Source organism: Balaenoptera ricei, chromosome 20 (assembly GCF_028023285.1).
Source record: "Balaenoptera ricei isolate mBalRic1 chromosome 20, mBalRic1.hap2, whole genome shotgun sequence".
Classification (NCBI taxonomy): domain Eukaryota; kingdom Metazoa; phylum Chordata; class Mammalia; order Artiodactyla; family Balaenopteridae; genus Balaenoptera; species Balaenoptera ricei.
In genome coordinates, this window is record NC_082658.1 from 54,207,633 (window position 1) to 54,231,971 (window position 24,339).

A 24,339-nucleotide genomic window follows, 5' to 3' on the forward strand; every position below is an offset into this window, starting at 1 on the left:
GGACCTTGAATTAAATAAAAATCAACAGTGAGAGCCAGCGCTGTTCTAAGAGCTTTACACATACCACTGAATTTAACCCCACAAAACTCCACGACATTGATACTATTATGATTCTCATTTTACACATGAGTGAACTGAGGCTCAGTGAGGGTAAGTAACTTGCCCAACAGCTAATTAAGTGGCAGAGCCAGGATTTGAATGCGTGCAGCCCGGCTCCAGAGTCTCTGCTCTAACTACCCCTTTATTCACCCTCACTCGAGCAGGTTCCCTGCAACCGAACAAGCCAGATCGCAACATCACTATTTAACTTTTCTCATGATTACGTCTCATCTCCCCAAGTAGAAGAGAAGCTCTTTCAGGGCAGGAACCATGCTCAGGTGATGTCTGGGTACCATCTGGTATGAGAGCTCTGCAGACTTGCGCTGATATAGGTGCCCAAATGTTTTATTATATTACCTGGGCAGCTTGGAATCTGTACCATACGCAAAATCACTTTTGTTGCATTGTGAACACATGGAATGACAGTCTGTGGCTACTTTCTTTCACTCATTGGGGTTTATGTTACTAAGCATTTCTTATCCTCCATATATTTTATACATTAAAACTCTATAAAGCCTTCAGTTGGTGGACACGTTGCGGAAGGCAGCATAGAAGTGTTGGAATCAATTACTGAAGAGTGGGGCTCTGAGCCACCTGACAGACCCCCTCATCCAGGTCAAAAACTGCCAGAGAGATGTTACATGGCACCGGGCTTTACGTCATATGATGTCATTTACGATTTATAATTGTACGTGTTCAGGTATGAAGAGACAGCAGTGATGTAATCTGCAATAACTCTCCGGGTAGATGTACCTCCAGGTGCAATACAAAGGACCGCGTTCCACACGCGCATTTCATCCCGACACGCACGTGCACACATGCAGTGACATGCAGCTCACGCAGGATGCTGCCCTCGCACAACTCTCGAATCGCCTGGCGCCTATTCCTGTTTTCCTTACAGCACCAGGTGCATTTCTAAGTACCTGTGAGGTGCTCAGATGCTTGTTGATTTAACCTTTAAATGCCAGCAGAGCAAGGCAGAGGTGGGTTTGGTCAAGGAAAGCGTTCTGCAAGAAGTGGAGGATAAACAAAAGAGCTGGAGGGGCTGGAGGGAGAGAAGAGGTGCCGAGCTGGGTGGGTAAAGTGGAGACACGCAGCCGGAGGCGGGGCAAGGGGGCAGACGGAATGGGCTGTCCCTTCAGACTCTTCTCCTCTAAGTACCCCTTTAATGATTTCGAGTGAGTTAGTCTCCCCAGCTGTCGCCCGAAGACTTCCTGAAAGGCACTGCCTTGCGCTTCGGAATCTCCCCAGCATCTGACATGCTATGTGCTCGATAAAAGCCAGCCAAACGAAAGGACTGGGCACAGAGCCCTGATCCATCCCAAGGCGCCGACCTGCACCTTCGTCGTGGGCTCTGCTCACCAGGACTAGCCAGGAGAGAACTGGGCACAAGCTGGCCTTGGGCTCTTCCTTCCTTGCTCTGCGGACCCTCAAGGGGCTCCCTGGATCCCCCCACCAGCTCGTATCTGGAGAAAGCACAAGGGGAAGATGGCGAACAGAGCTCCGAAAGACAGCAAGGCAGTTACTCTGACCCTGGTCAGCACCAACTGGCATTCTCCTTTTCCTTCTCTGGAAACCAAGGAATCATTTTAATGCAGTAGTACTGACTGAGATTAGGTGAAAAAGGAACGCTGTGACTATTTCCCAAGAGAAAAACGTGAAAGAGTTTATGCATTAATGTTTGAGGACTGGCTGGGATGGGGTGGCAGCGGGGAAAATAATAACTGAAGCTCAAGGACGGGGAGCCGTGAGCCACGGCTGCAGGACATGGGAAGGAGAGAAGGAGAAAACCCCAACTGCTCCCTCACAATTAGTTTGTGGGTACCTAGAAATGTACAGGAGCAGTCTGGGGTCACGGTGGAATCAGGATGAAGGGGTGGGTGACAGAAGGGGCAAAAGGAGGCCAGCCCCTCAGGTTTGGGGTCATTTCTTTCATTCATTCATTCATTCATTTATGGCTGCGTTGGGCCTTCGTTTGGGGTCACATTTCTATCTATCTGTCTATCTATCTATCTATCTATTTATTTATTTATGGCTGCGTTGGGTCTTCATTGCTGGGTGCGGGCTTTCTCTAGTTGCGGCGAGCAGGGGTTACTCTTCGTTGCAGTGCGCGGGCTTCTCATTGCGGTGGCTTCTCCTGTTGCGGAGCATGGGCTCTAGGTGTGTGGGCTTCAGCAGTTACAGTGCGTGGGCTCCGCAGTTGTGGTACGCAGGCTCAGCAGTTGTGACTCGCGGACTCTAGAGCGCAGGCTCAGTAGTTGTGGCGCACGGGCTTAGTTGCTCCGTGGCATGTGGGATCTTCCTGGACCAGGGCTCGAACCCATGTCCCCTGCCTTGGCAGGTGGATTCTTAACCACTGCACCACCAGGGAAGTCCCGGGGTCACATTTCTTGAAGTGGTCCAGAGCTGGCAGATCAGACCCTCAGCCCCAGGGCTGTTCCACCGATAACACCTCTTCTAACCACATGCGTCCCCCTGTGCTGCTTCAGATCATCCACCTCCAAGTGGGGAGGGACGTGTGTGCTGTGTCTGCTCTGCACACAGATGAAATCCCCTGAGGGGTACAGGGGTTTCTGAAGTATCTAACAAATGCAAACTGTTATTATCAATATTTGCAGCATCTTTTTAAACTGCCTGCCAAAGACTGCCTTCTTAAACCTTGGGTCTACCTTCTAGGAGCTTATAAATCAGACACTAACACAGAGAATTAACATGTGGAGAAGAGTTACATATGCTAAAACATCAGGGGTAAGATTGCTTGTGAGGCAACTGTAGGAGAAGCAGGTCGGATAGGAAAATCTGTCCCCCGCTTTTTTTGCTGACCCATGAGTCTTAAAGTTACAGGATTTCTGAGCTGGAAGGGCCCATCCATTAAGAATTCCAGGAGATTCTAGGAGGCTGCTGGAATGGTAGAAAGAACTAGAAAGACCTAGAACTCTAAAGCTTGGGAAGGGCTGAGAATCCTTGGGAAAGAGACAAGGGAAGGTCTGGTCTCTCCGGTGCTTCAGGCCCAGCAGTGACTATTCACTGGGATATGCCCTGGCAGGTCCTCCTACTGAAACCAGTGTGGTTCCCTAACCCGGGCAAGGTGCCATCCTACCCCAAATGGGGGAGCACTGCCAGGAGGCGGGTGCCAGTGCCAGGGTTGGGGGGATAGAAGGACAAGTGCTGGGGAGGGGGGGCCACAGCCCCACCTCCCCCTATTGCCGAGCACACCAGGACTCCACAGAGGACCACAGACTCAGAGAAACCTGTGATACAGATGGGGGACGGGAAAAAGAACCGCGGGGCCACTAGGGAAAGAGAATGGGAACTTGCGGTCCACAGAGGGAACCAACGAGAGCTGGCAGGATGGAGTCCGGAGCCAAACCACCCTCTTGCCTGGAAGAACGGGGCTGCCAGAGCCTGTGGAGCCTCTATTTATCTAGTACTGAGACTAGGCTGGCTTGAGAGGCCCTCCCGCCCTCCCCCCCTGAGGAAAACAATAGGCCTGTTTTCCTGAGCTCTTCCTGTGACCCAGCAGGCCCACACAAAGAGGAAGAGGGGGGGCAAAGGCAGGGCTGGTACCAAGGCACAGCCTGGGGGAGGGGGACCTTCAATCTGCTAGAAGCTCATCAGCGGCCTCAAAACCACCCCCCAAACACCAACCATCTAAGCACTAAAACACTGACTGCCATACAAATGCAGCTTTAAACCCCATCCCTTAGTCCCACTACCAATCAGATCACTAACCCTAAACCCCTTCTATCGGAGCCGCCACCAGAAAACGGCAGACAGGTTTCCCCAGCAGCTCGAATCCCACAGAGATGCAGGCACACTCAGTGCTGGCAGAGATGGTGGGGGGGGCGGGGGCGGGGGCGGGTGTTCTGGTGGAGGGTGGACACTGGATGCCCCTCAGTTATCGGTGAGCAGCTGTATAAAGGACGTGCGTATACGTATGCACAGGAGAAGAAATGTGGGAGGGTGTGTGTTTCGGAGAAAGAACGTGGGTTAAGAGGAGGCAAATGGGAACAAATGTGTGGGCTGGGGATAGGGAAGTGGCAGGAAAAGTTTCATCAGGTCACCTCTTCCTTCATCCCCAAGCAGAGAAAGCAGACACAGCCCCAAGGACCCAAGGGGTCCAGACGCCTGCCTCTGTCAACAGAAGGTGGCCCTCCTAGGCCTGAGTCGGCCTCCATCTACCCTCTGCCAACCCAGGGAGTGTGTCGTGTTACCCCCATTCCTACCCCAAGGGCTCAGTATGGAAAGCGGGCCCAAGGCCAAAGCATAAAGACAAATACTCCCGTGGGAAAAAGGAACCCGGCAGAAGGATCGTCATGGCACCTCCTCACTGAGCCAACAAACTGGACGGAAGAGAGCTCAAAAGGGAGGTTAAAAACCTCCTCAATTCCCCAGTGTCCACAACGTCCAGTAATAAACTGGACGGCCTTCAAGAAACTCCTTTTCCAGCTTTCATTACTCTCTAAAACTGACACTCCACTCTGCTCTGGATAAGCCTACCCCTCACACTGCGGAACTGAATTGCATCCTTTTATTCTGGTTCCACACTGTGACGCACTAGTCCTCTGTTTATCGGCAGATTTGAAGTATTTTTACGGGAAAGGAGTGCAGGAGGGGAGGAAATCAAGTATGCCCTGGGAGTAGAGGGGCGGGAAGGAAACCAGGAGAGATATTTATGTGCTGGCAGAAGGGTAGTTTTTAAGTCACTCCTCCTGGGTCTCTACGCCAGAAGGACATACACACGAACATGAACGCACACACACACACACACACACACACACACACACACACACAGATACATGCAGAGGAAGAAGCAAGTCCAGACCCGACACACACATAGACACAAATACCATGCTGATCAGAAACCAGTAAGAGCAGACAGGAACCCTGCCTGAGCCGGGCTGGGAGCAGTTCTCCTGCACACCCCAATGCCCAGGATCCCCACAGACACGGCTGCCCCAGACACAGGCCCTGGGCTGGGGGCTTTATCCAGACCAGAGGTCTTCATGGATGGAGAGGCCCACAGGAGGTGGGTAGCAGGGAGCTAGACGAAGGAGCAGAGGAGAGAAAGTCAGGCAGTAGGGGAGAGAGGGGAGGAGAAGAGGGGCCCAGAATTCAAGCAGCCTTGTGCTGGTTCTAAAATGGCCGCAAGCAAGGCAGGGGACAGATGGTCTCTTTCTGATGCTGAGCTGGAGAAGTGGGGAAAGGGAAAGGGAAAAAATTACCATTGCAGTCAGAAATTTTAAAATAAACCAAAAAACCTAAAAGATAAACAGCCGGCTTCTGAGGTTTCGCCTGCCTCCAGAACCTAAGGGAAAACAGAGAACTGCAGGCCTGTGGGGACAACCCCCAGCCTCAGGTCTGAAGAGTGCTGGAGGTCATTCTAGCCATCCCCCTGCCCAGAGCCGGAAGATCTTGGAAAGTCTTCCAGGCAGCTGAGGTGGTATCTTCCCTTTACCTCTCTGATACTCACTTCTCAGGTCTCAACTTTTTAAGGCCTTTGCGTTTAAAATGTTACAAGCTATCAGAGTTTGACCTTGGCTCTGCCACAAGAATCAGTCTCTGTAACCAGGAGAATCAAGTTCACCACCTCCCAGCTGCTGCCACTGCTGCCATCAGCCAATCACCTAGCTCTCCACAATCTACAGGTGCTTTCACAGTCATTATCTCATTTGTGCCTCTGACCTGTAGGGAAGCCAGGCAGGAATTATTACCCCATTTCACAGATGAGAAAACCAAGGCTCCAAGACGTTAAGTGTTTTCAAAGTGGAACCTGGTCAGTCTTCTGATGGCAAATCCAAGGAGGCACAGCACACACACCCCAGAGCTTTGTCCACTGGATTCCATTTGCCTTCTGTGGGCCAAAGAGGTTCTTCCTTAAGCTCAGATCTGACTGCCTTACAGCTGATGATCCCAGGGATGGTTAATCTGGAGCCCTGCCCGTTCCCATTCTGAGGTCATTTGTTTCTTGCTGGTGTGGGGAGGAGGCAGAGGAGCAGGAATGCACTCTACTGGATTTCTCTCGGTTCTTCTAATACCCCTTGCCCCTTCTCACCTCTGGGTCTTCGTACATGCTGTCCACCCTTCCAAGGGCATCTCTCCCCTCCCCTTTACCTGCATGCCCCATGCCCATCCTTCCAGACCTCAACACAGACATCACCTCCTCCAGGAAGTTTCCCTGACTATCCTGCTCCCACAGTACTCTGTACGGCCCCTTTCATGGCACCAATTACATTTTTGTGATTGATTCTTTAATTGTCCGTCTTCTGTAAGACTAAGCCTTAGAGGTCAAGGCCACATTCAATACCCTTCTGTTGAATGAATAAATATAGAAACAAAAGCAAGTTGGTGTTATCCAGAAGAACCATCCCCTTTCCCTCCTGCAATGGTTTCTAACACTAGGTTTTGGGTTTATCTCCATTTTTCCAAAATAATCCACAAATATTCACTTAAAAGCAATGTACTAGGGCAGCTACTAAAAGTGAATCCTCTTTTGTTATGTGAGTCAGCGCTCCCTAATTTATATACTTGGTAAACATGTATTACTAGAAAGCGGACTTTCTTAAGGCACAAACTCCTATATAGCTGGCTAAACCCAAATGAAAACATTAATAAGGACCCAAACACCGCAGGAGGCAACAGGACAAGAAGAGGTAAAGGGGAAGGTTCCTGAAGGAGAAAAGAGCGAAGCATTTTGGAAAGGAGAAAGAAGTGGGCAGAGGCTGGGTTAGGTGAAGGGCAGAAGAAAGACGCATCTTAGACAACTTAAAAGAAGGTTCAAAAGTATAAGAGGATAACTCGGGGAAGTATTTTCTTAGCTGAAGCAGAAAGGCAGCCAGGAGTCTAGTAATATAGAATGATAGGGAATGGTTAGGGTTTATACCTCACTAGGAATCAGAAGGCCTGGGCACTGGTTCTGATTCTTTCATGTAATGGAGGCAAATCAGCAAGTCACTTAAGCTCCCAGAGCCTCTTTTCCTTACCTACCCAACCCCATCCCACAAGAGTTCACGGATGTAAAAACATTTTGATATCCACAAAGTGCTACAAATTTGCACAGTCATTATGAAGAGACTTGCCTCCCATAGAGCAAGAAACACACTGTCAAAAGGTGATTTACCAAGACTGTTGGTGTTACTGGGATTTAGAGTGAAAAGTGGCAGCTCGGGAGAAAAGAAACAAGGTAAAAAAGTAGAATTGTGAGGAGGGCAGGTGAGAGAGAAGGGAGAAAAAAAAAAGAATGATGACCTTGGAGGTAGGGCTGAAAGGGGTGGGGGGAGGGGTGGTCCCTGGGAAGCAGATGCTCGGGAGAGAAAGGGCAGAGCGCGGAAGCAGGCGGCTGGAAGGGGGAGATGTCAAGGCCGTTCGGGCTGGCAGACACCAAGCTCACGGAGGAGGACAACAGTAATCAGGGGCTGGGTAATAATAAGGCTTCTCACTGCTGGTTTTCCACTGCAGCACAAACAAACCATTATACCTCATTGCCAACAGCCTCCTGTGGGAGTCAGGTGTCCCCAGATGCGAGGCAAGAGGCTGGAGAGGCTTCATGACCGAGAAAGCCTGTGACTTGTCTAACCCCTGTGTGGCTTCTATCTAATTCCAGATGGGAGACCAACCATGAGATACCATGAGAGAGGACTTAGGAAGGAAGGCTCTGACAGGGGACTATGAAAAGACACCTTGGAAGGAAGGGTGGAGGGAGCAAAGCTGAGTCAGTGGGGAGAACAGCAGGTGGAGGGTGGGGCCCAGGGGGAGGGGGAGGAAGGACTAGTCATCTGCATCACAGACTCAGAAACGGTTCCTCTCCAAAGGGTGGAGGCCACATACTCTCCCGCCCCACCAAGGACCAACTCAGAATAACTTACAGCCCAAAGGATATAGATGAGACAGAAGGAGGAATTTCCTGACCAGCAGGATGGAGCAAACATGCTCACGCAACTTTTCACCAGGCCCATCTCGCCTCTTTTTTTCTAAGAAACCTTCCCTGGCTGCATTCATGCCAACTTTAGGGCCCTGTGACCAGTTCATGCATTCATTCAACAAACATCAAGTGCCTGACAGATACTAGAATGTGGCAATGAACAAAACAGAAATGGACCCCTCCTTCGTGGAGCTTACAGGAAGCAGACATTAAAGATGCAATTACACAACTACATAAACTCAACTGTGATAGGCTATAAGAAAAAGTACAGGGCACTATTAGAAAGATTAAAGGGAGGTCATGATAGGGGTCGGGGTGGGGGGTGGGCAGTAAAGGGCTGCTGGGGAAGTGATATTTATTCTGAGACCAAAAAGACAAGTCGGAGTTAACCGAGCAAAGGTCAGGGGTGGGGAAGGCCCAAGGCCCTGAAGCAGAAAGAGCCTTTAGTCTCCAGGCAAGGCCGGTGAGAATCCTAGTGGCTAGGCGCCCTGCCTGAATCTGTGCCTTTCCATAAAGCACTCTGCACATTTTTGTGCGAAAGTCCTGTGTCTCACATCTGAACAAAGCCATGTATCCCCATCAGGATGTCCCCAAGGGTGAGGTGCAGGTTTCCCCCCTCTGGCTGACGGCTTCCTCTGGGTGGGCCCGGAGCTTTTACACAAAAGGGCACGCAGGGCCAGAGGGACTGCTCAGCCACTGCTGGAATTCCTGACTCAGGGGGCAGGACAAACAGGAGTTTCAAGTTCAGATACTAGATTTTGAAGTTGCTCTTTCTTCCAATGAAGCTGGAAGATGGTAGAAAACTCTAGGGTAGGGAAGGGGAAGCCAGGCCCACACCTGGGGACTTAGTGACTCACCCACCCACAGCCGTTAAGATTGCACTCAATACACTGGGTGGTTTTCTCTTTCCCAAATAAAATGTGAAGGAGGAGAGGAATGTTACCAGAACCTTTCTGGTAACTTTCATAAGAGACACCCTTTCTGGGCACTTTCACAAGAGAAATCATGTGGCTACCACCTATTTAATGAGCAGTTACCAAGCTAAGCACTTTACTTACACTTTTATTTAAGCCTTGAAACAGCCCTATTAGCTGGGTCTTGTTACCCTCATTTGACGAATGGCGAAAATGAGGCATGGGGGTAGTTATGACCTTGCCAGGGGTCACAGAGTAGGTGACAGATCTGGGATTAGGATTCACATCTGTCTCCAACGTCTATGCTTTTGGGGGTGAGTGATGATGGGGAAGGCCTCACTATAGCAGGTCCCTCCCTATCTTCAAAGACCAAGTAAAAATGCCCTCTTCCCAGGTCAGTCCTCACTTGGTCTGCCTGCTCTTCCCTCGGCACTAACAGACTCAGGAAAGTCTAAGAAGTGCACGCATGTATACTGAAGTTCATACTTCAAATGGTCCTTCAGACCTTTTCCTGAACCTTCCCTTTGTTTTGTGTTCTTCCCGGATGCCCAGCCCCACGTCCACACCCCAGCTTCGCCCCACCCTGAGCTCTCCCCACAGTAGGTGCTTGTGTTTCCCAGACCAGCTGGGAGACACCACGCTCAGTTATCCCACCCTGACCGACCCCTCCCCCAGTACTGTTTCTCTCAACTCCCCCTTTGCCCAACTTCACACACAAAAGTGCACCTTTCCTTACATATACTACACTGCAAAGCACACATCTGGTCCATTCATGTGTTTAAGTCAGTGTTGAGAACAAACAGACCACCCCACACAGTAGGCACGCAAAGATATTTAGGAAGGAAGAGGGGAAAGAAAGGAGGAGGGGACTCCTGGATCTGGGGGACCTTAATTAAGGATTATCTGGTCCAGTAGTTCTCAAAGGCAATCTGCATCAGATCACCTGGGAAAACACACATACCAGGGCCTCACCCTGGACGGACTCAATCACCTCCGCAGGGCAGGGCCTGGGTACATGTAGGTTAAAAAAAAAAGCTACCCAGGTGATTCTGACTGAGCCTGTGATTAATAGCCACTGTTCTCATCCCCTTGTTTTGCAAGTAAGGAAACCAAATCCCAGAGAGATGACACGCATCCTGTAAACTAGAGGGAACTGAAAGAGGAACCACGTCTTCCAGCTCCTAATTCCACACTGGCTCTATGCATCACGTTGCCTCAACTCCAACAGCCCCTGTGTCAGCGGGCCTCCATCAGGGAGCTCTCTGGAAACGTCAATATCACCCTATCTGAGCAGGTTACAAGGCCAGGGCGGGGGATCTGGGCAGCAGCGGGGGGCATTAATCATTGACTTGTGAAACACACCTCCTCTGCACAGAATGCACCTTGGACTCCAGGCTGACCAAACACACATGAGCCCTTCGTGTCTGGTGGGGCCTGCACACTGCCGCAGGGCAGTACGAGTATCGGAAGTCAGATCTAACTAGCTCTGGGACCCTGGCCTGCTGCTGGCACCTTTAGGCATGTAAGATGGTCTATGGATGCTCTGCTTTAAACACAGGCACTTAAACCACTCTTTGCTTTTATTTATGATGGTGATGAAAACCATATCCAGGCAGGCACGACGCCAGACTGCAGGATAACAACTAGGGAAGGCCGTGTTTCCATGAGTCAGGGGGTGGAACGTTCCTTCATTCACACTTTGAGTACCAGGGGTGGGTGAACCAGGCTCAGCCCAAGAAAAACAATCAACCCCAATTCATACCTGGCTCAATCTAAGAAAGAAATAGGCTTTAGATTGTAGTGAGAGGGACTGAGGTGAGAAGGGCCACTGGGCAGACCCTGGAAGGTGACGCTGAATACATGTAGCTTCCTGGAAGCCTGTACACAGAAAACAGAGAAAAGACTATGAGTCCTCAGAACCTGGGATCCGACTCGAGGACAGGTGATCTAGGGAAACAGCCCTCAACAGGGGACCCTAAGTTGCCACCCCCAACCTACTGGCTAGAGGCCCCTGTGGCCTGGATCTTGACCTGTTAGGCCTCTCTATGACACAGGGCTCTCCTGCCCTCCTCTCTTCCTGGGTGACTTGAGTGCTAAGCCTGTCTCTCCTTCCTTTTTCCTTCTTTCCCCACGAAGTTTGACGAGAAACTGTAAATCGTGTGGACGAAGTGAGGAGGCCGGGCAGGCCACTGAATTGGTCACCTCTATTCTAAGAAATCCAACTCAATTCTAGGTCATGCTTTGGGTCTGTCCAGGGGTGCGGACACCACAGAGGGATACAGCCTGACCCGGCTCCAAACTGTGCAGGCCTGGAGGCCCAGGAAGGTGACATCAAAGGGGCCTCAAAGGCTGCCCATGATTTCCCCAAGACATCTTTAGCAGCTAACCACCCCTTCCTCCTGTAAGAATCTAGGCCTTTTCTGTGGCCCATCATTCCACAGGAAAGAAGCTCCTGAGCTCATACTGCCTGATATTAAAAACCTACCCTCCCTTTACTTGATGTCACCCATGAATGAGCTTTCAGTTCCTAATGATACATGAATACATGATGTTGAATAAAGCTTCCAGCCGAAGTTGCACCACTGGCCACCCCTCGGGAAAGGTGGAACACAGGAAGGACAGAGATACTCTACTGGGTCCAAGGCACTCATCTAAGGATGGTTTTCTTCTACTTCCAGGGAGACTCCCAGTTAACACATGAACCCCTCACACACAAACACAGAAATGTTGTTACCTTTTATTATCTTCATGCCCTACATGATCTTCTTTCCACCTTCCTATAGCAGCTACCCACCAGACCCCCCCGGATGAGATGTAAGAGCTGAGAACAAGCAAGATGATGAATATAAGTACAAGAGAACCAGAAAGCAAATGATAGCTGGGAGATGGCAAAAGGCGCTGAATATGGACGAGAAACCCTCCACTTCTCTTTCCGCTGCCTAAGTCTTTTGTGATTCAATGCAGCCATTTCATTTACAGTCCCTCTCGGAGGTGACCGCCTTGCCCTGGAGCCAGGAGGGAGGGGGGTGTCCTGAGTTGGCTGATGACACATGGACTTCTGAAACAGGTCACCTCACCTGACTCAACAAACAGTAAAAGCATCTGCTATGTCAGCCCTCTGCTCAGCTCTGCACACACAGAAAGGGAGGGGACACAGGACAGTGGTTGCCAGGGGCTGGGGGAGGGGAATGGGGAGTTCATGTTTAACGGGGACAGAGTTTCAGTTGGGGAAGATGAAAAAGTTCTGGAGAGGGATGGCGGTGATGGTTGCACAACAATGCGAATGTACTTAATGCCACCGAACTGTACACTTAAAAATGGCTAAAACGGGGGCTTCCCTGGTGGCACAGTGGTTAAGAATCCGCCTGCCAATGCAGGGGACACAGGTTCGAGCCCTGGTCCGGGAAGATCCCACGTACCGCGGAGCAACTAAGCCTGTGCACCACAACTACTGAGCCTGCGCTCCAGAGCCCATGAGCCACAACTACTGAGCCCACGGTGCCACAACTACTGAAGCCCGCATGCCTAGAGCCTGTGCTCTGCAACAAGGGAAGCCACCACAATGAGAAGCCTGCGCACTGCAACGAAGAGTAGCCCCTGCTCGCCGCAACTAGAGAAAGCCCGCCCACAGCAATGAAGACCCAACGCAGCCAAAAAAAAAAAAAAAAACAGGCTAAAATGGTAAATTTTATGTTACGTATATTTAACTACAATTTAAAAAAATTTTTTTAAGGTGGGAGGGATGAGATAGTCTTCCTCTCCTCCCTCTGAAGAACAGGGCTTCGGAATCATTAACTCTCTTTCCTCCAGAATAAATCTGAATTCTTGTGGATGCGTTCCCCTGCTATCATCAGAGTACCGTGCCCAGCAGCCAGACATCTAGAAATCTCTACCAGTTCTGGGCACAGGCCCCATGGAGCTTTGTGTTCCCAGCAGGTGCCCACCAACGCCAACCCACCAGCAGTTCACAAAGGCTCAGGCTAAAGTCATTTACTTAAAAAAAAAAAAAATTTTTTTTAAAGTCTCTTAATCCATCAATCAAGCTACTCCCTCTTCTCAAAAAATGCGCTCATGTGATTAAAACCTGTCCTCAAAAAAAAAAAAACCTGTCCTCTACCAAGATGCAGATCTAGACCGTGTGCTCTTGCAGGTGGTGACCACTTCTCATACAGGCCGCCTCCAATCCATGAGACAGGCCATGTTCCAAAGTCTCCTGATACTTCACCATAGAAACTTTATGGACAGTGTTATATTATCCCAAGTGAGCCCACAAAGCCTGTTTCCCACAGGCCACACATTCATGATTAAAGCCAGTTGAAAACAATACCGCTCCAGGTACATAGTCCAGAATGTCAGCTGCAGGGTGCCCTCCCCTCAACACACACCCACAGACACAGACACCTGCCACCTGGGCGCAGGCCTCCACCAGCACAGGGGCGCACAGGCTCAGGTTCTGGGTTGAATCTGAATCCGAGCTTTTTTTGTTGTTGTTTTTTTTTTTTTACTTTTTTGGGGCATGCCACTCTGTATGTGGGATCCTAGTTCCCCGACCAGGGACTGAACCCGTGCCCCTGCATTGGAAGCGTGGAGTCTTAACCACTGGACCACCAGGGAAGTCCCTGAACGCAAGTCTGAATCTGAAATCTGCCGCTTACTGGCTGTCCAACCTTAGGCACGTTACTTAACTTCCAAGTTCTGTAAGCCTTGGTCTCGTCATCTTTAAAATGAGTAAAATATCCCACTTCAAAGGGTTATTGTGAGGGATAATGAGATTATATAAGAAGGGAACATACTGCATAGTAAGTATTCATTATTATTCCTATTCCACCCCAGAACCCCTTCTGAAATGAATCCACATTAAAATACAAATGACTTGTATCAGAGCAATTTTTGTTCTGAACTGAAGAAAGAGAGAAAAAGAGGGCTTCCTAGAGGTCTGGAGGGATAAAGGAACCGGCAAACTTCTGAACCACAGGCTGCCTGTCCCCCCCAACCCTGCTTTGTGGGGTTGAAGGTAGTTTCCACGGTGAAGAAGGACCTTGTGAAGGTTAGAGGGACCTTCTCCAACTTCACCAAACCTTAGCTAGACTAGACCAAGAGCCCATCCAGTCCTGCCCTCCTAAGTTGGACTCAGAGAGTGAGACGTGATGGTGGCTCTGCTGCACGGCTGCATCAGGGCGTCCCCACCAGCCACTCTACTCCCAGCCACTCACCCACCCCCAAAGCTCTGTTCTTCTCCAAAGGATACTAGGCAAGTGGTCTCCCCTCTGGTTATTCCCTGCAATTTGAGCAACGACACTCACTCAGCACACCTCCGTCTTGAAGGGGCCAACCGCAGGACGCAAAGACACGAGAGAAGAGATACATACGCCAGCCTCCTCTCTCACCCTGTGACCACACACCTACCTCCGCCTCCCCTCCCGCTGCTCAGGCTCTTGGGTGCCCCTGCCCAATTGTTTTGTTTTGTCTTAATTGAAGTATAGTTGATTTACAACATTATATCCATTTCTGGTGTACGGTAGAGTGATTCAATTATATACATATATATTTTTTCAGATTATTTTCTGTTATGGGTTATTACAAGACATCGAATCTGTCTGAATCTTTTCTTGAAGACTCTTTCGTGAACATGCAGAACTGAAGACCAAGTACGACATGCTTTCAACCACTTTCTTACAAATGTGCCTTGAAAGAGAGAGTGGGTAGGTGGTGAAGAGAGAACATGAAAATCTTCTTCCTTGCACTCTGGCTCTGGAGCCTGCCCAGTTTACCTCCAGAGGTGTTCGGGCAGACAAATAAAAGCTGTGAGAAGAGCTATGTGCCATGCACACAAGTAATTTACAGCCTACATTCCTCTCTCCACCCAGCAAGAAGGAAAGGAGGGGACTTAGGACCTACTTCCGACTTCATGGAAGAAAACATGTCTAGTCCTTCACCTGACCTTTCCCACGTCCATAACAAGTTCACAAGAGGCATATTGGCAATTTGGGTGGAAAAACAATTCTTCAATGTGCTGTCCAGTCATGGCAGGGTGGATAACATCCCTGATCCCCACATACTAAATGCTGTTAGTGCTTCCCAGACAAAGTGACAATGAAACCTCCCTCCCCAACATTTCCAAACACCCCCAGGAGGGCAGTGCCACCCTAGCTGAGAAGCACTGAGTAAGGACCTGTACTGTTTTCGTGTCACACGGTGCCCAGCACATACAAGGCCCTCCAGTGGGAAAGTCACAAGAATACTTAGCTCCAGGAACTTCCCTGGCGGTCCAGTGGTTAAGACTCCATGCTTCCACTGCAGGAATCTTAACCGTGGTCAGGGAAGGGTTTGATCCCTGGTCAGGGAACTAAGATTCCTCATGCTGCACAGTGTGGCCAAAAAATTAAAACAAAACAAAAAACAAAACAGGGGCTTCCCTAGTGGCGCAGTGGTTGAGAATCTGCCTGACAATTCAGGGGACACGGGTTCGAGCCCTGGTCTGGGAAGATCCCACGTGCCGCGGAGCAGCTAGGCCCGTGAGCCACAGTTACTGAGCCTGCACTCCACAACAAGAGAGGCCGCGGTAATGAGAGGCCCGCGCACCGCGATGAGGAGTGGCCCCCGCTTGCCGCAACTGGAGAAAGCCCTAGCACAGAAACGAAGACCCAACACAGCCAAAAATAAATAAATAAATTAATTAATTAATTAAATTAAAAAAAAAAAAAGTTAACTCCATATCTCTACCCGGCGAGTAATTACTGAACCCCTACTGTGTGCTCAGCACTTCTGCAGGCACAGTGAGCATCAACAGGGAGTACGGATCGTGGTTCCTACACGTAAGGAAGTGACAGGGAAAACATGACCGTGAAATATTCAATATGGGTCACGTATACTCAAATGCTAAGTTACAAGGTCCATGAAAAGCTGGAGAAGGTGACCAGTGAGGGCTGGCTCGCTCAGGGGAGGCCTCGTGGGAAAAGCTGGAAGGAGGTGGAATTTTCTTCACACAGCCCTGCTGATCCTCAATCTGTCCCTGCAAGGACCGCTGTTCATAGAAAACCCCTCCAAGCCTGTGATTCCAGGAGCAATTCAGCAAGCCCACCCCTTCAGATCCTGTCCTCGGATGCTTTCTGGTGGAAGAGGGTGTGAGAAGTTTCCCCTTCTCTCTCAGAAGAGCCGCTGCTGTCAGGCCTGCTTTCAGGAGGCCCTTCTCATCCTAAAGGCAGAGCAGAGGTGCATTCACTGCCACATGCACTGACTGAGTCAACAGACTCTGAGTGGTTGGGATTCCTGGGTGTGAAGACCTCTTCACTTGTCACCCGGCCGGCCAGCCGGCAGCATAAGACTCTCCCGCCCTGGGGACACGCACTTCCCTCCTCGGTCAAAGGACTTCTTGCCTGCTCCCTTAGCAACCTTCAACTCTCCTCTCAGGCAAAGAGTCTCCATGTCCTCCACTCATCCCTCTCTCCACGGGGTGTGCCACCAAACGCTTCCCACAGCCCACCCGGCCCTCCTGACATTTCAGCTGCTCCTGGAGGCTGGCTCCTCCATGAAGCCCAAGACTGTGGTTCTCCGGCCCTGCTTCATTTCAAACGTGCAAAATCAGCAACACTCCCCCTACACACCTCACTCATCCTTGACTTGTACAACAATGTTAAACTGAGAGTTGCGTACACACACACATATGTGTGTGTGTACGCAACTCTCTCTCTCTCTCTCTCTCTCTATATATATACAGTATCTACCTAATGTTAGGAAGAATCCCACATCCCACAACCACAAAAGCTAAGCCAAGGATGGGCCTACTTGTGCTTATTCTTGTGAGACTTACCGACCTTCCAACCCTGGACACTCGGGCTAGTAACATCGATTCAAACACACATAAACACACACACGTAAGGAGATGAAAATGTTAAGTAGCTTGAGGGTAGTTATCATTTCACTATGTCTGTGTCTATCAAAACATGTGGTACACCTTAAATACACACAGTTTTTATTAAAAATACAGTATAAAACATCTAGCGGTATAGCCTTCTCCCTCATACACCCGCTTCGGCCAATCGGCGCACCCACACACCCTCTGCAGAGCGACATGCGAGTCCGCACAGACCCGGTACGCAGAGACGCTCCTCCCAGTAAACAAAAATGAGAGTTATATGCCCTTTCCATATAATACCCTTACCCTTTGAAACAAACTTTTTTTTTTTTTCCCTCCCATAGGAAGGTTCAGAAGAAATCCTTTCGGAAATTAAGCCTGGAGTTTCTACCGCATCCTCAGACCCCCGGCCCTTGGTTGCTGACCAAATGCTCCACCCTAAGAATGGCCCTGATCCAAGGTCTCCCAATTCTGGCCGTCGCCAAATTCTACCTGGTGGTTCACCTCTATCTACTCTTTCTGTGGCAATGCCAGCTTGGTTTTTCAACATGTGATTTGTTTCTCTCTCAATCTACCAACCAAATATTTGTCTTGCAAAAAGTAAAAACAATTCTTTTATGGGCTCTCATGGCATGCCAAAGTTTTCTGTTACAGTCCTTATCATGACTTGCAATTTTATGTATATGTAATTATATATATATAATTATTTTATTAATGCCTCTCCCCACAACTAGACTGTAGGAAAACCATGTCTATCTTGTGTGTCACTGCATCCTCTGTGCCTAGTTCTAGCTCTTTCCTCAAGCAGAACAGGAAATCCTACCCACCATTAGCAAGTACATCCTGGGCTATCTGGCCACTGGGCAGTATCTCCAGGGGCTCCTTGGATCACCACAATTCCATCCCTTTCTTCTCTCCTCCCTCTGCCATTCCCTACCCTTATTAAGAACAAAAAGCCTCAAACACCTTTTCAATTACCCTCTGGAGGAGCTTCCGGTAGATGGAAGAATCCCAGACTCAAGTCAAGAACTGGTTGGTCAGGAGAAGAGCAGGAGGAACAGGAGAGAGGAGAGAATGAATATGGGCTTCTACCAAGTCATGTTCTTGTATCTTCCTATATTCTGTGGGCATTCAAGAAATGCTTTGAGAGTTGACTTGTTAACCTGATCACTTTTTGTTCAATTTCTTCAACCTACTAAAGAAAAAACTGAGGGAGCTGTGGGTGTAAAGTGAGTGCTGGGGGAGGGGAAAAGACTGCATATCAGATTTCAAGATGACTGACCACTGGACAACAGAAAATGAGTATAATTCACAGCAACCAGATTTAACAAAAACTTCCTGACCCTGAGGGTTCTAAGATAATGAGGAAGGCAATAACAGTTAAAAAAAAAAAAGGGGGGGGGGGAGGCTCAGCTTGCAAAGGGATTGCTTAGAGGGATGCTTCCAGAGGTCTGATTAAATAGCTCAGAAGAGTATGAGCACACTATTACATACTTCCCGTAGCATCTAGAACCTGATTCTCAATAAAACAGACCAACAATGCTTGGTGACTGACTGATGCAGGAAAGGATATTAGTCATAACTTTCTCTGGTACAGCTCTGGAGACAGAAAGATTAGTCTGGCAGACTCTCAGATGGCTTCTGGAGATGCTCTGCAGCCCCAGAACTGTTTTATGTTCCTGGATTGAGAGGTCACTGCATTCCTTATTTATAGACCAATGCCAAAGTACAAGCTTGTAAAGAGTGGTTGCACACTTCCTGCTATCTTGTCCCCAGGATGAGAAGCAAGGACACTCAACATACCCAAACGGTGTGAGTTACCCCCTTTTAGGCACACACAGTTCAGAGTTGAAAGGAATGGAGGCCATATCTGAAATCAGGACTCTACACAGCACGGTCTTAACTGAGTTCCTGGGATAAGCGTGAGGGGGTGGGCCAGCCGGCTCTCTTGCTGACCTTCTTACTGTTCTCTTAACTGTGAAAACCTCACTTCTTCAAAGACCCTCCCCTCCGTGTGTTACGAAGGGCCATGGCTCTGTCCTATCCCGCAGCATAAAAGGTGGCGACGCCTCTTCCCTCGTTTGGGGGATGGCTGAACACCTAGTTTGAGCAAAGTTCTCCGCAAGCTTCCTTCCATCCTCTTGCCAAAGCAGCTTTTCACTTCACTCCAAGTGCCACTAGCTCCCCAAACAGCCCCACTCCCATCTGCAGTTCTCTAGGAAAAAAGTCCCCAGTCAATGCCATTGCTTCTGCCGCAGGAGGTCAGCCTCCCCATCCCCTGCCTGAGGCATCTGTCGTCAACATTTGGACAGCGAGCGCATCAGAGTGCAGCAGTTGCTCAGCAGCCGAGAAATACATGCCCAGGACTGCCAGCTTTCTGAGCGGTGCTGGCTCCACAGCCTCGTGAAGAAAAAAGGAAGGGGAAGCGACTCCTCCAAAGAACAGACACAACAACATAAGATCATTTGAGAAAGAACATCTCTGTCAGCACTACTACCCGGCAACAAGTCCCTCCTGACTGCACGTCATGGTATTATTTCAATACAGCCACACTGCGCACAGCTCCATGGTTCCAAGGACACTGCAGTCTAAAACCTCCAGCTGGCTGGACAGTAAAGAAAGGCTGCTTGGTTGATGAAGTGGGTCAACCAAAAGGAGCAATGCACAAGGAGAGAGGTCAGCCCGGGATCTGCTCCCTCCTTGTCCCGTCCTCTTCCACTGATACTTATCCTTCGTGAGAAGCCAAGAGTTCCAAGTCAGAAGATTCTCCTGGGATATAACCAAGCCTGGACACAGAGAAGGTCTGAAAAAAGAGGCCCGCTTTTTCTCTTGGAAGATCCTAACTTTACTTCAAGGATGTCGCTCCGATGGAGGCTTCCAGAACTCTTGTTTACCACAAGGTCTGATTCCAAAAATAACCCAGAAAAGATATATTCTTAATTGTGTGTCTACAGATGGCAAGAGAAAGCCTAACAAGCATGACACTTACTGAATGCTTTCTCTAAGCAAGACTGTGCTAAGAGCTTTCACTTGTTATGATACGCATTTATTCAACAAACAGTTGAGCCCCCACTATGTGCAAAACACTGTTACAGGCACTGGGGATGCAAAAATGAACAGAACAGTCAAAATCCTAACTTGCACTGAACTTATATTTTAGTCGGGGTTGATATATATAAATATATGTCAGCTGGCGATAAACACTATGAAATAAAACAAAGCGGGCTAAGGGATGCTATATAAAAATTTACATGAAAACAAGCAGGGGAGGAAGTGCTATTTTAGATACACTTGCGCTGGAAGCCTTCTCTGATTGTCATCTGATAACAATTAACAGTAAGGGTGAGGGCTTCCCCGGTGGCGCAGTGGTTAAGAATCCGCCTGCCAATGCAGGGGACACAGGTTCAAGCCCTGGTCCGGGAAGATCCCACTTGCCGTGGAGCCACTAAGCCCGTGCACCACAACTACTGAGCCTGCGTGCCGCAACTACTGAAGCCCGTGTGCCTAGAGCCTGTAGTCCGCGACAAAGAGAAGCCACAGCAATGAGAAGCCCGCGCACTGCAAAGAGTAGCCCCCGCTCTCTGCAACTAGAGAAAGCCCGCGCGCAGCAACGAAGACCCAACGCAGCCAAAAAAACAAAACAACAACAACAACAAAAAACCAATAAGGGTGATCATATAGTCATGATGTGCCAGGAACTGAACTAAGTACTTAATATGCAGTATTTCACTTAATCCTCAGCAACTCTGAGTTCAGTACCATCACCACTATACGGATGGGCAAACGGAGCCTTAGAGAGGTAAGGCTCTTTGCAGACTCTGCAGCAAACTAGGGAAGAAGGGGGAGAAAGGCCAAGGTTACACAGTAAGTGAGAAAGCAGGGACTTGAACTCAGGAACACAACCCCATGCTACTGGGCTGGTGGATAAACAGAGCCTCAAAGAGGTCAAGCGTGCCTGTGGTCACAGTGTGGTAGGTCCACCCGCCTCTCCACACATGGCTAAGAGATACTGCAATTCAATCTTCCCTAATATCAGACTATTACTCTCATCACCAGCTGGAAGCCAAGCCCTATCTTGAAATAAGAGGAGAAAGACAACTTGGGCTCTTTGACGCCGGCTAATAAATGCTGAATATGTTCCTCTCCCATCCCCTCCCCAGGCCCCCAACACGAGATGATGTAGTACAGGGAAACACGCTTTTCTGCTAATTCTCCAGGTTGCCGTTTCTCACTGGAAAACAGACAGAAACAGAACAAGAGATGACTGAGAGAGCTTTTCAACAGTGCCACAGGGGCTCTCCGAGGTGGGGTGGAGGGGACAGGCCCTGAGCAAAGGCCAGCAGCAAGGAGAAAGCAGGCCTTCTGCAGCCCCATTTCAAAGAAAGCACTCCCTCCAGCCCTGGAGTACTGGGGTGGTAGTGGGGGAAGGGCAATGCTTTCTTAGGAAGCATGAGGCAGGAAAGACAGAAGCGCTGGGAGCAGGTCACAGGGCTCTCTTGAGGAAGGGAGAGGAGAATAAAGCAGGAGGCGACTGAGGAAAGAGGCTAACATTGCTTCAAGTAGAGAAGTCCAGAAGGGAAATACCAAATCCAAGGTCAGACGGTGTTTGCAGAATTGCTGGAAATCCCAGGTTGAGGGTCCAGGCCAAACTACCAGAAGAGGCTAAAGGGAAAGAGAAGCCCAAGGAGAGTCTCACAAGGTTTAAACCAAAGGTCATGGTTTGGACCCACCTTCTTTTTTATTATATTTAAGTCACCACAGCACAGAGACCTGTAGCCAGAGTTAATCAACAACCAAGATGGGAAGGGAAGATGGGGGCTCATCCTAAAGACAAGCTCATTAAGGGGAGCCTGGATTTCCATCTTACATCCCAGCTGGCTTAACTTGAGAATCACAGTTTAAATTGATCTTAAGAATCTTCCTCCTGGGCTTCCCTGGTGGCTCAGTGGTTAAGAATCCGCCTGCCAATGCAGAGGACACGGGTTCGAGCCCTGGTCCAGGAAGATCCCACATGCCGCGGAGTAACTATGCCCGTGCACCACAACTACTGAGCCTGCGCTCTAGAGCCCGCGAGCCACAACTACTGAGCCCGCGTGCCACAACTACTGAGCCCGCGTGCCACAACTACTGAAGCCCACACAGCTAGAGCCCGTGCTCTGCAACAAGAGAATGAGAAGCCCGCAATGAGAGGCCTGCGCACCACAACGAAGAGTAGCCCCTGCTCGCCGCAACTAGAGAAAGCCCGCGAATCTCCCTCCTAAAGCCTTCAGACCCTCTTGCCACCAACACACACACACACACACACAAAGAGAGAGAGAGAGAAATCAATGTTCCGTCTCCTTCCTCAGCAACTTATCACCTTATCTCCAGCAAGTCAGGTCTCCTAGCCCAACACTGCACCAAACAAATTATGACCTGAATGGCAAGAAAAACTGTGTCACCTAGAGAAACCCAATTAACGACATGACTCTGCTCTCTTAATTCCCCTCTCCCCTCCAGTCATATCCGGGGCACCTGTGTGGCTGACCGCCTTTTCCCACTACTGCCCATGTTCCCTGGCTAACTCAAAAGCCAGAAGACGATTTCAACAGGGGCCTCCAGAGCAGCTAACCCAGAGATGGGAAATCTTGCTCTCACCAACACCTTGGCCTGTTGAGAAGGCCGGAAGGACACAGGACAAAAACACCCCCTGGGGGACAGGCGGGAGTCTTCACCTTGAAATCACTCAGTTGCCCCTTAAGCCAGGGCTCCCTGCTGAAGAAAAACATATAAATGCTGCTGAAAGCCCCCAAATGAGGGCATGCAAGAGCCCCAGGAGGGACAACGAATATTTCGAAGAAATTCCTGCTGCAGTTGCTTCCCCTGATCCCTTTTCTAATGAACCCCTCCCTGGAGAAATCTCCATCGCCTCCCCCTCCCTCCAGCAAAACCATGAATACCCAGGCTTTTCCAAACCACATGCTGCATGTGTTTGTGTGTGTACAGACATATAAATATCCTCTTCCCAGCCCAGGCCAGAGTTTCTGAAGACAAGAAACGCGTCCCCTCCTCCCCCAGTGCAGTTGTCTTTCCTCCCAGCCCCACGCTGCTGCAGAGTTGGTAATGTAATCTGCGGGGACCCTGAGACCGGAAATGCCTGGTTCTGGACTGCTGCACTTGAAACGCGAAGGCACGGGGAGAGCTGAGCAGGGGATGAGGGCGGCGGTAGGAGGTGTGCGGCGGAGAGGGGAGGCTGAAGTGCCTGCCGACCGGGGAAGAGATGCAATTCAGGGCTGGGCGAGGAGGAGAAAGGGTGATGAGGGGGAGGCTGGCAAGGCATTGGCAAAGTCAAAATTCGAGGAGCCGAAAAAGAGGAGGGGGAGGAAGAAGATCTAAGTAAGAGAAAGGGGGGAAAGAGGCCTCAAAGCATGTCAGGGGCCAGGGAGGGGCATCACAGTAAAGAGTCTGCAGGCTCAGGAGAACCAGAGGGTGCCCCTCAAACACCTGGGAGGAAGGGGATCCGGAACCTCAGTAAAGGTAGAGGCGGAGGGAAGAATGGGGGCGGGGCGCCCCAGGGCGGGGACCGAACTGGCTCCCAGAATCTGCAGCGCGTGGAGAGCGGAGGGGAGCGGAGGGCGGAGGCCTGGCAGCAGCGGGCGCCCGGAAGGGGGCGGGGGTCGCCGCGGGGCGAGGCTGGGGGGCAGCGAGCTCACCCGCAGGGCGGACAGGTCGATGTCGTCCAGGCTGCGGGCGGGGGCTGGGTCGCCCATGGCCTCCGCCGGGAACGGGGCCCCGGGGCCGCTCACGCTCCGGCTCGGTTATTCCGCTGCCGCCGTCGCCGCTTCTCCCCCATCGGGGGATCCCGGGGGCGGACTCCACCGCGCCTCCCGCGGAGAACCGGGAGGGGGAAGGCCGGCGGGAAGACCGACCCACCGACTGACAGGCGATATCGCCCCAGAGCCTGCAACCCGAGCCTCCCGACTCTCCCGCGCAGGCGCAGAATGGCCGAGCACCGGGGAGGGTGGAAGAGGGAACGTGACGCGAGCGCGCCGGGTTCCCCCTCCCCCTCGGCGCTGACACCTGCGCGCAGGCGCAGGAGAGAGAGCGAAAGGCGCGCGCCGCGAGCCAGGCGTGAAAGAAGTGGGCGGTGGCCGGGGCCGCCGGGGAGCGCGCCCACCAGCTGGTGCGCGTGCGCACACGCGTTTCCTTCCCTCCCCGTATTTCTTGCCCTTTCTCTCCCCCGTTTCCTTCTGAGCTCTCCTTTGACGCCTTTCCTTCCCTTTCCCTCCTCTTTCGTGTGCCCAGCTGCCAATCAAGCCACCCACCTCTCTATTTGCGGGGGGAGGGGGGCGGGACCCAACACCCTCTATTACTAGGGGGGTTGTTATGGTAACTCCCCACGCGAGGGCTGGGTGGCCTCTAGATAGGATGGGCTGTCCACCCACCTAATTGCCATGGCAACAATGGAGCCGCTGAGGGAGGGGCCTCTTCGTGAGAACTTGGCTGGAGAAACCACCTTGGGGATGGGGAGTGGAGAAGAGGACTGGCTGCCTCAGGAATGCCCCTGACCC

General features: G+C 50.6%; 1 protein-coding gene across 14 annotated transcripts in view; it reads right to left on the reverse strand.

The window, feature by feature from the left end:
• MINK1 (misshapen like kinase 1) overlaps window positions 1-23,784 on the reverse strand; it is a 50,282-nt gene extending 26,498 nt beyond the window's left edge. For 7 of the 14 annotated variants that reach the window (XM_059907820.1, XM_059907819.1, XM_059907822.1 and 4 more), the window contains exon 1: window positions 23,482-23,780. In XM_059907820.1, the coding sequence (XP_059763803.1) occupies window positions 23,482-23,538 (57 nt within the window). In that variant the 5' untranslated portion in view covers window positions 23,539-23,780. Of the gene's footprint in view, window positions 1-23,481 lie in introns of all 14 variants that reach the window. The other 7 variants (XM_059907812.1, XM_059907821.1, XM_059907814.1 and 4 more) reach the window with 2 other exon arrangements.
• Between the last annotated feature and the right edge of the window lie 555 nt (window positions 23,785-24,339).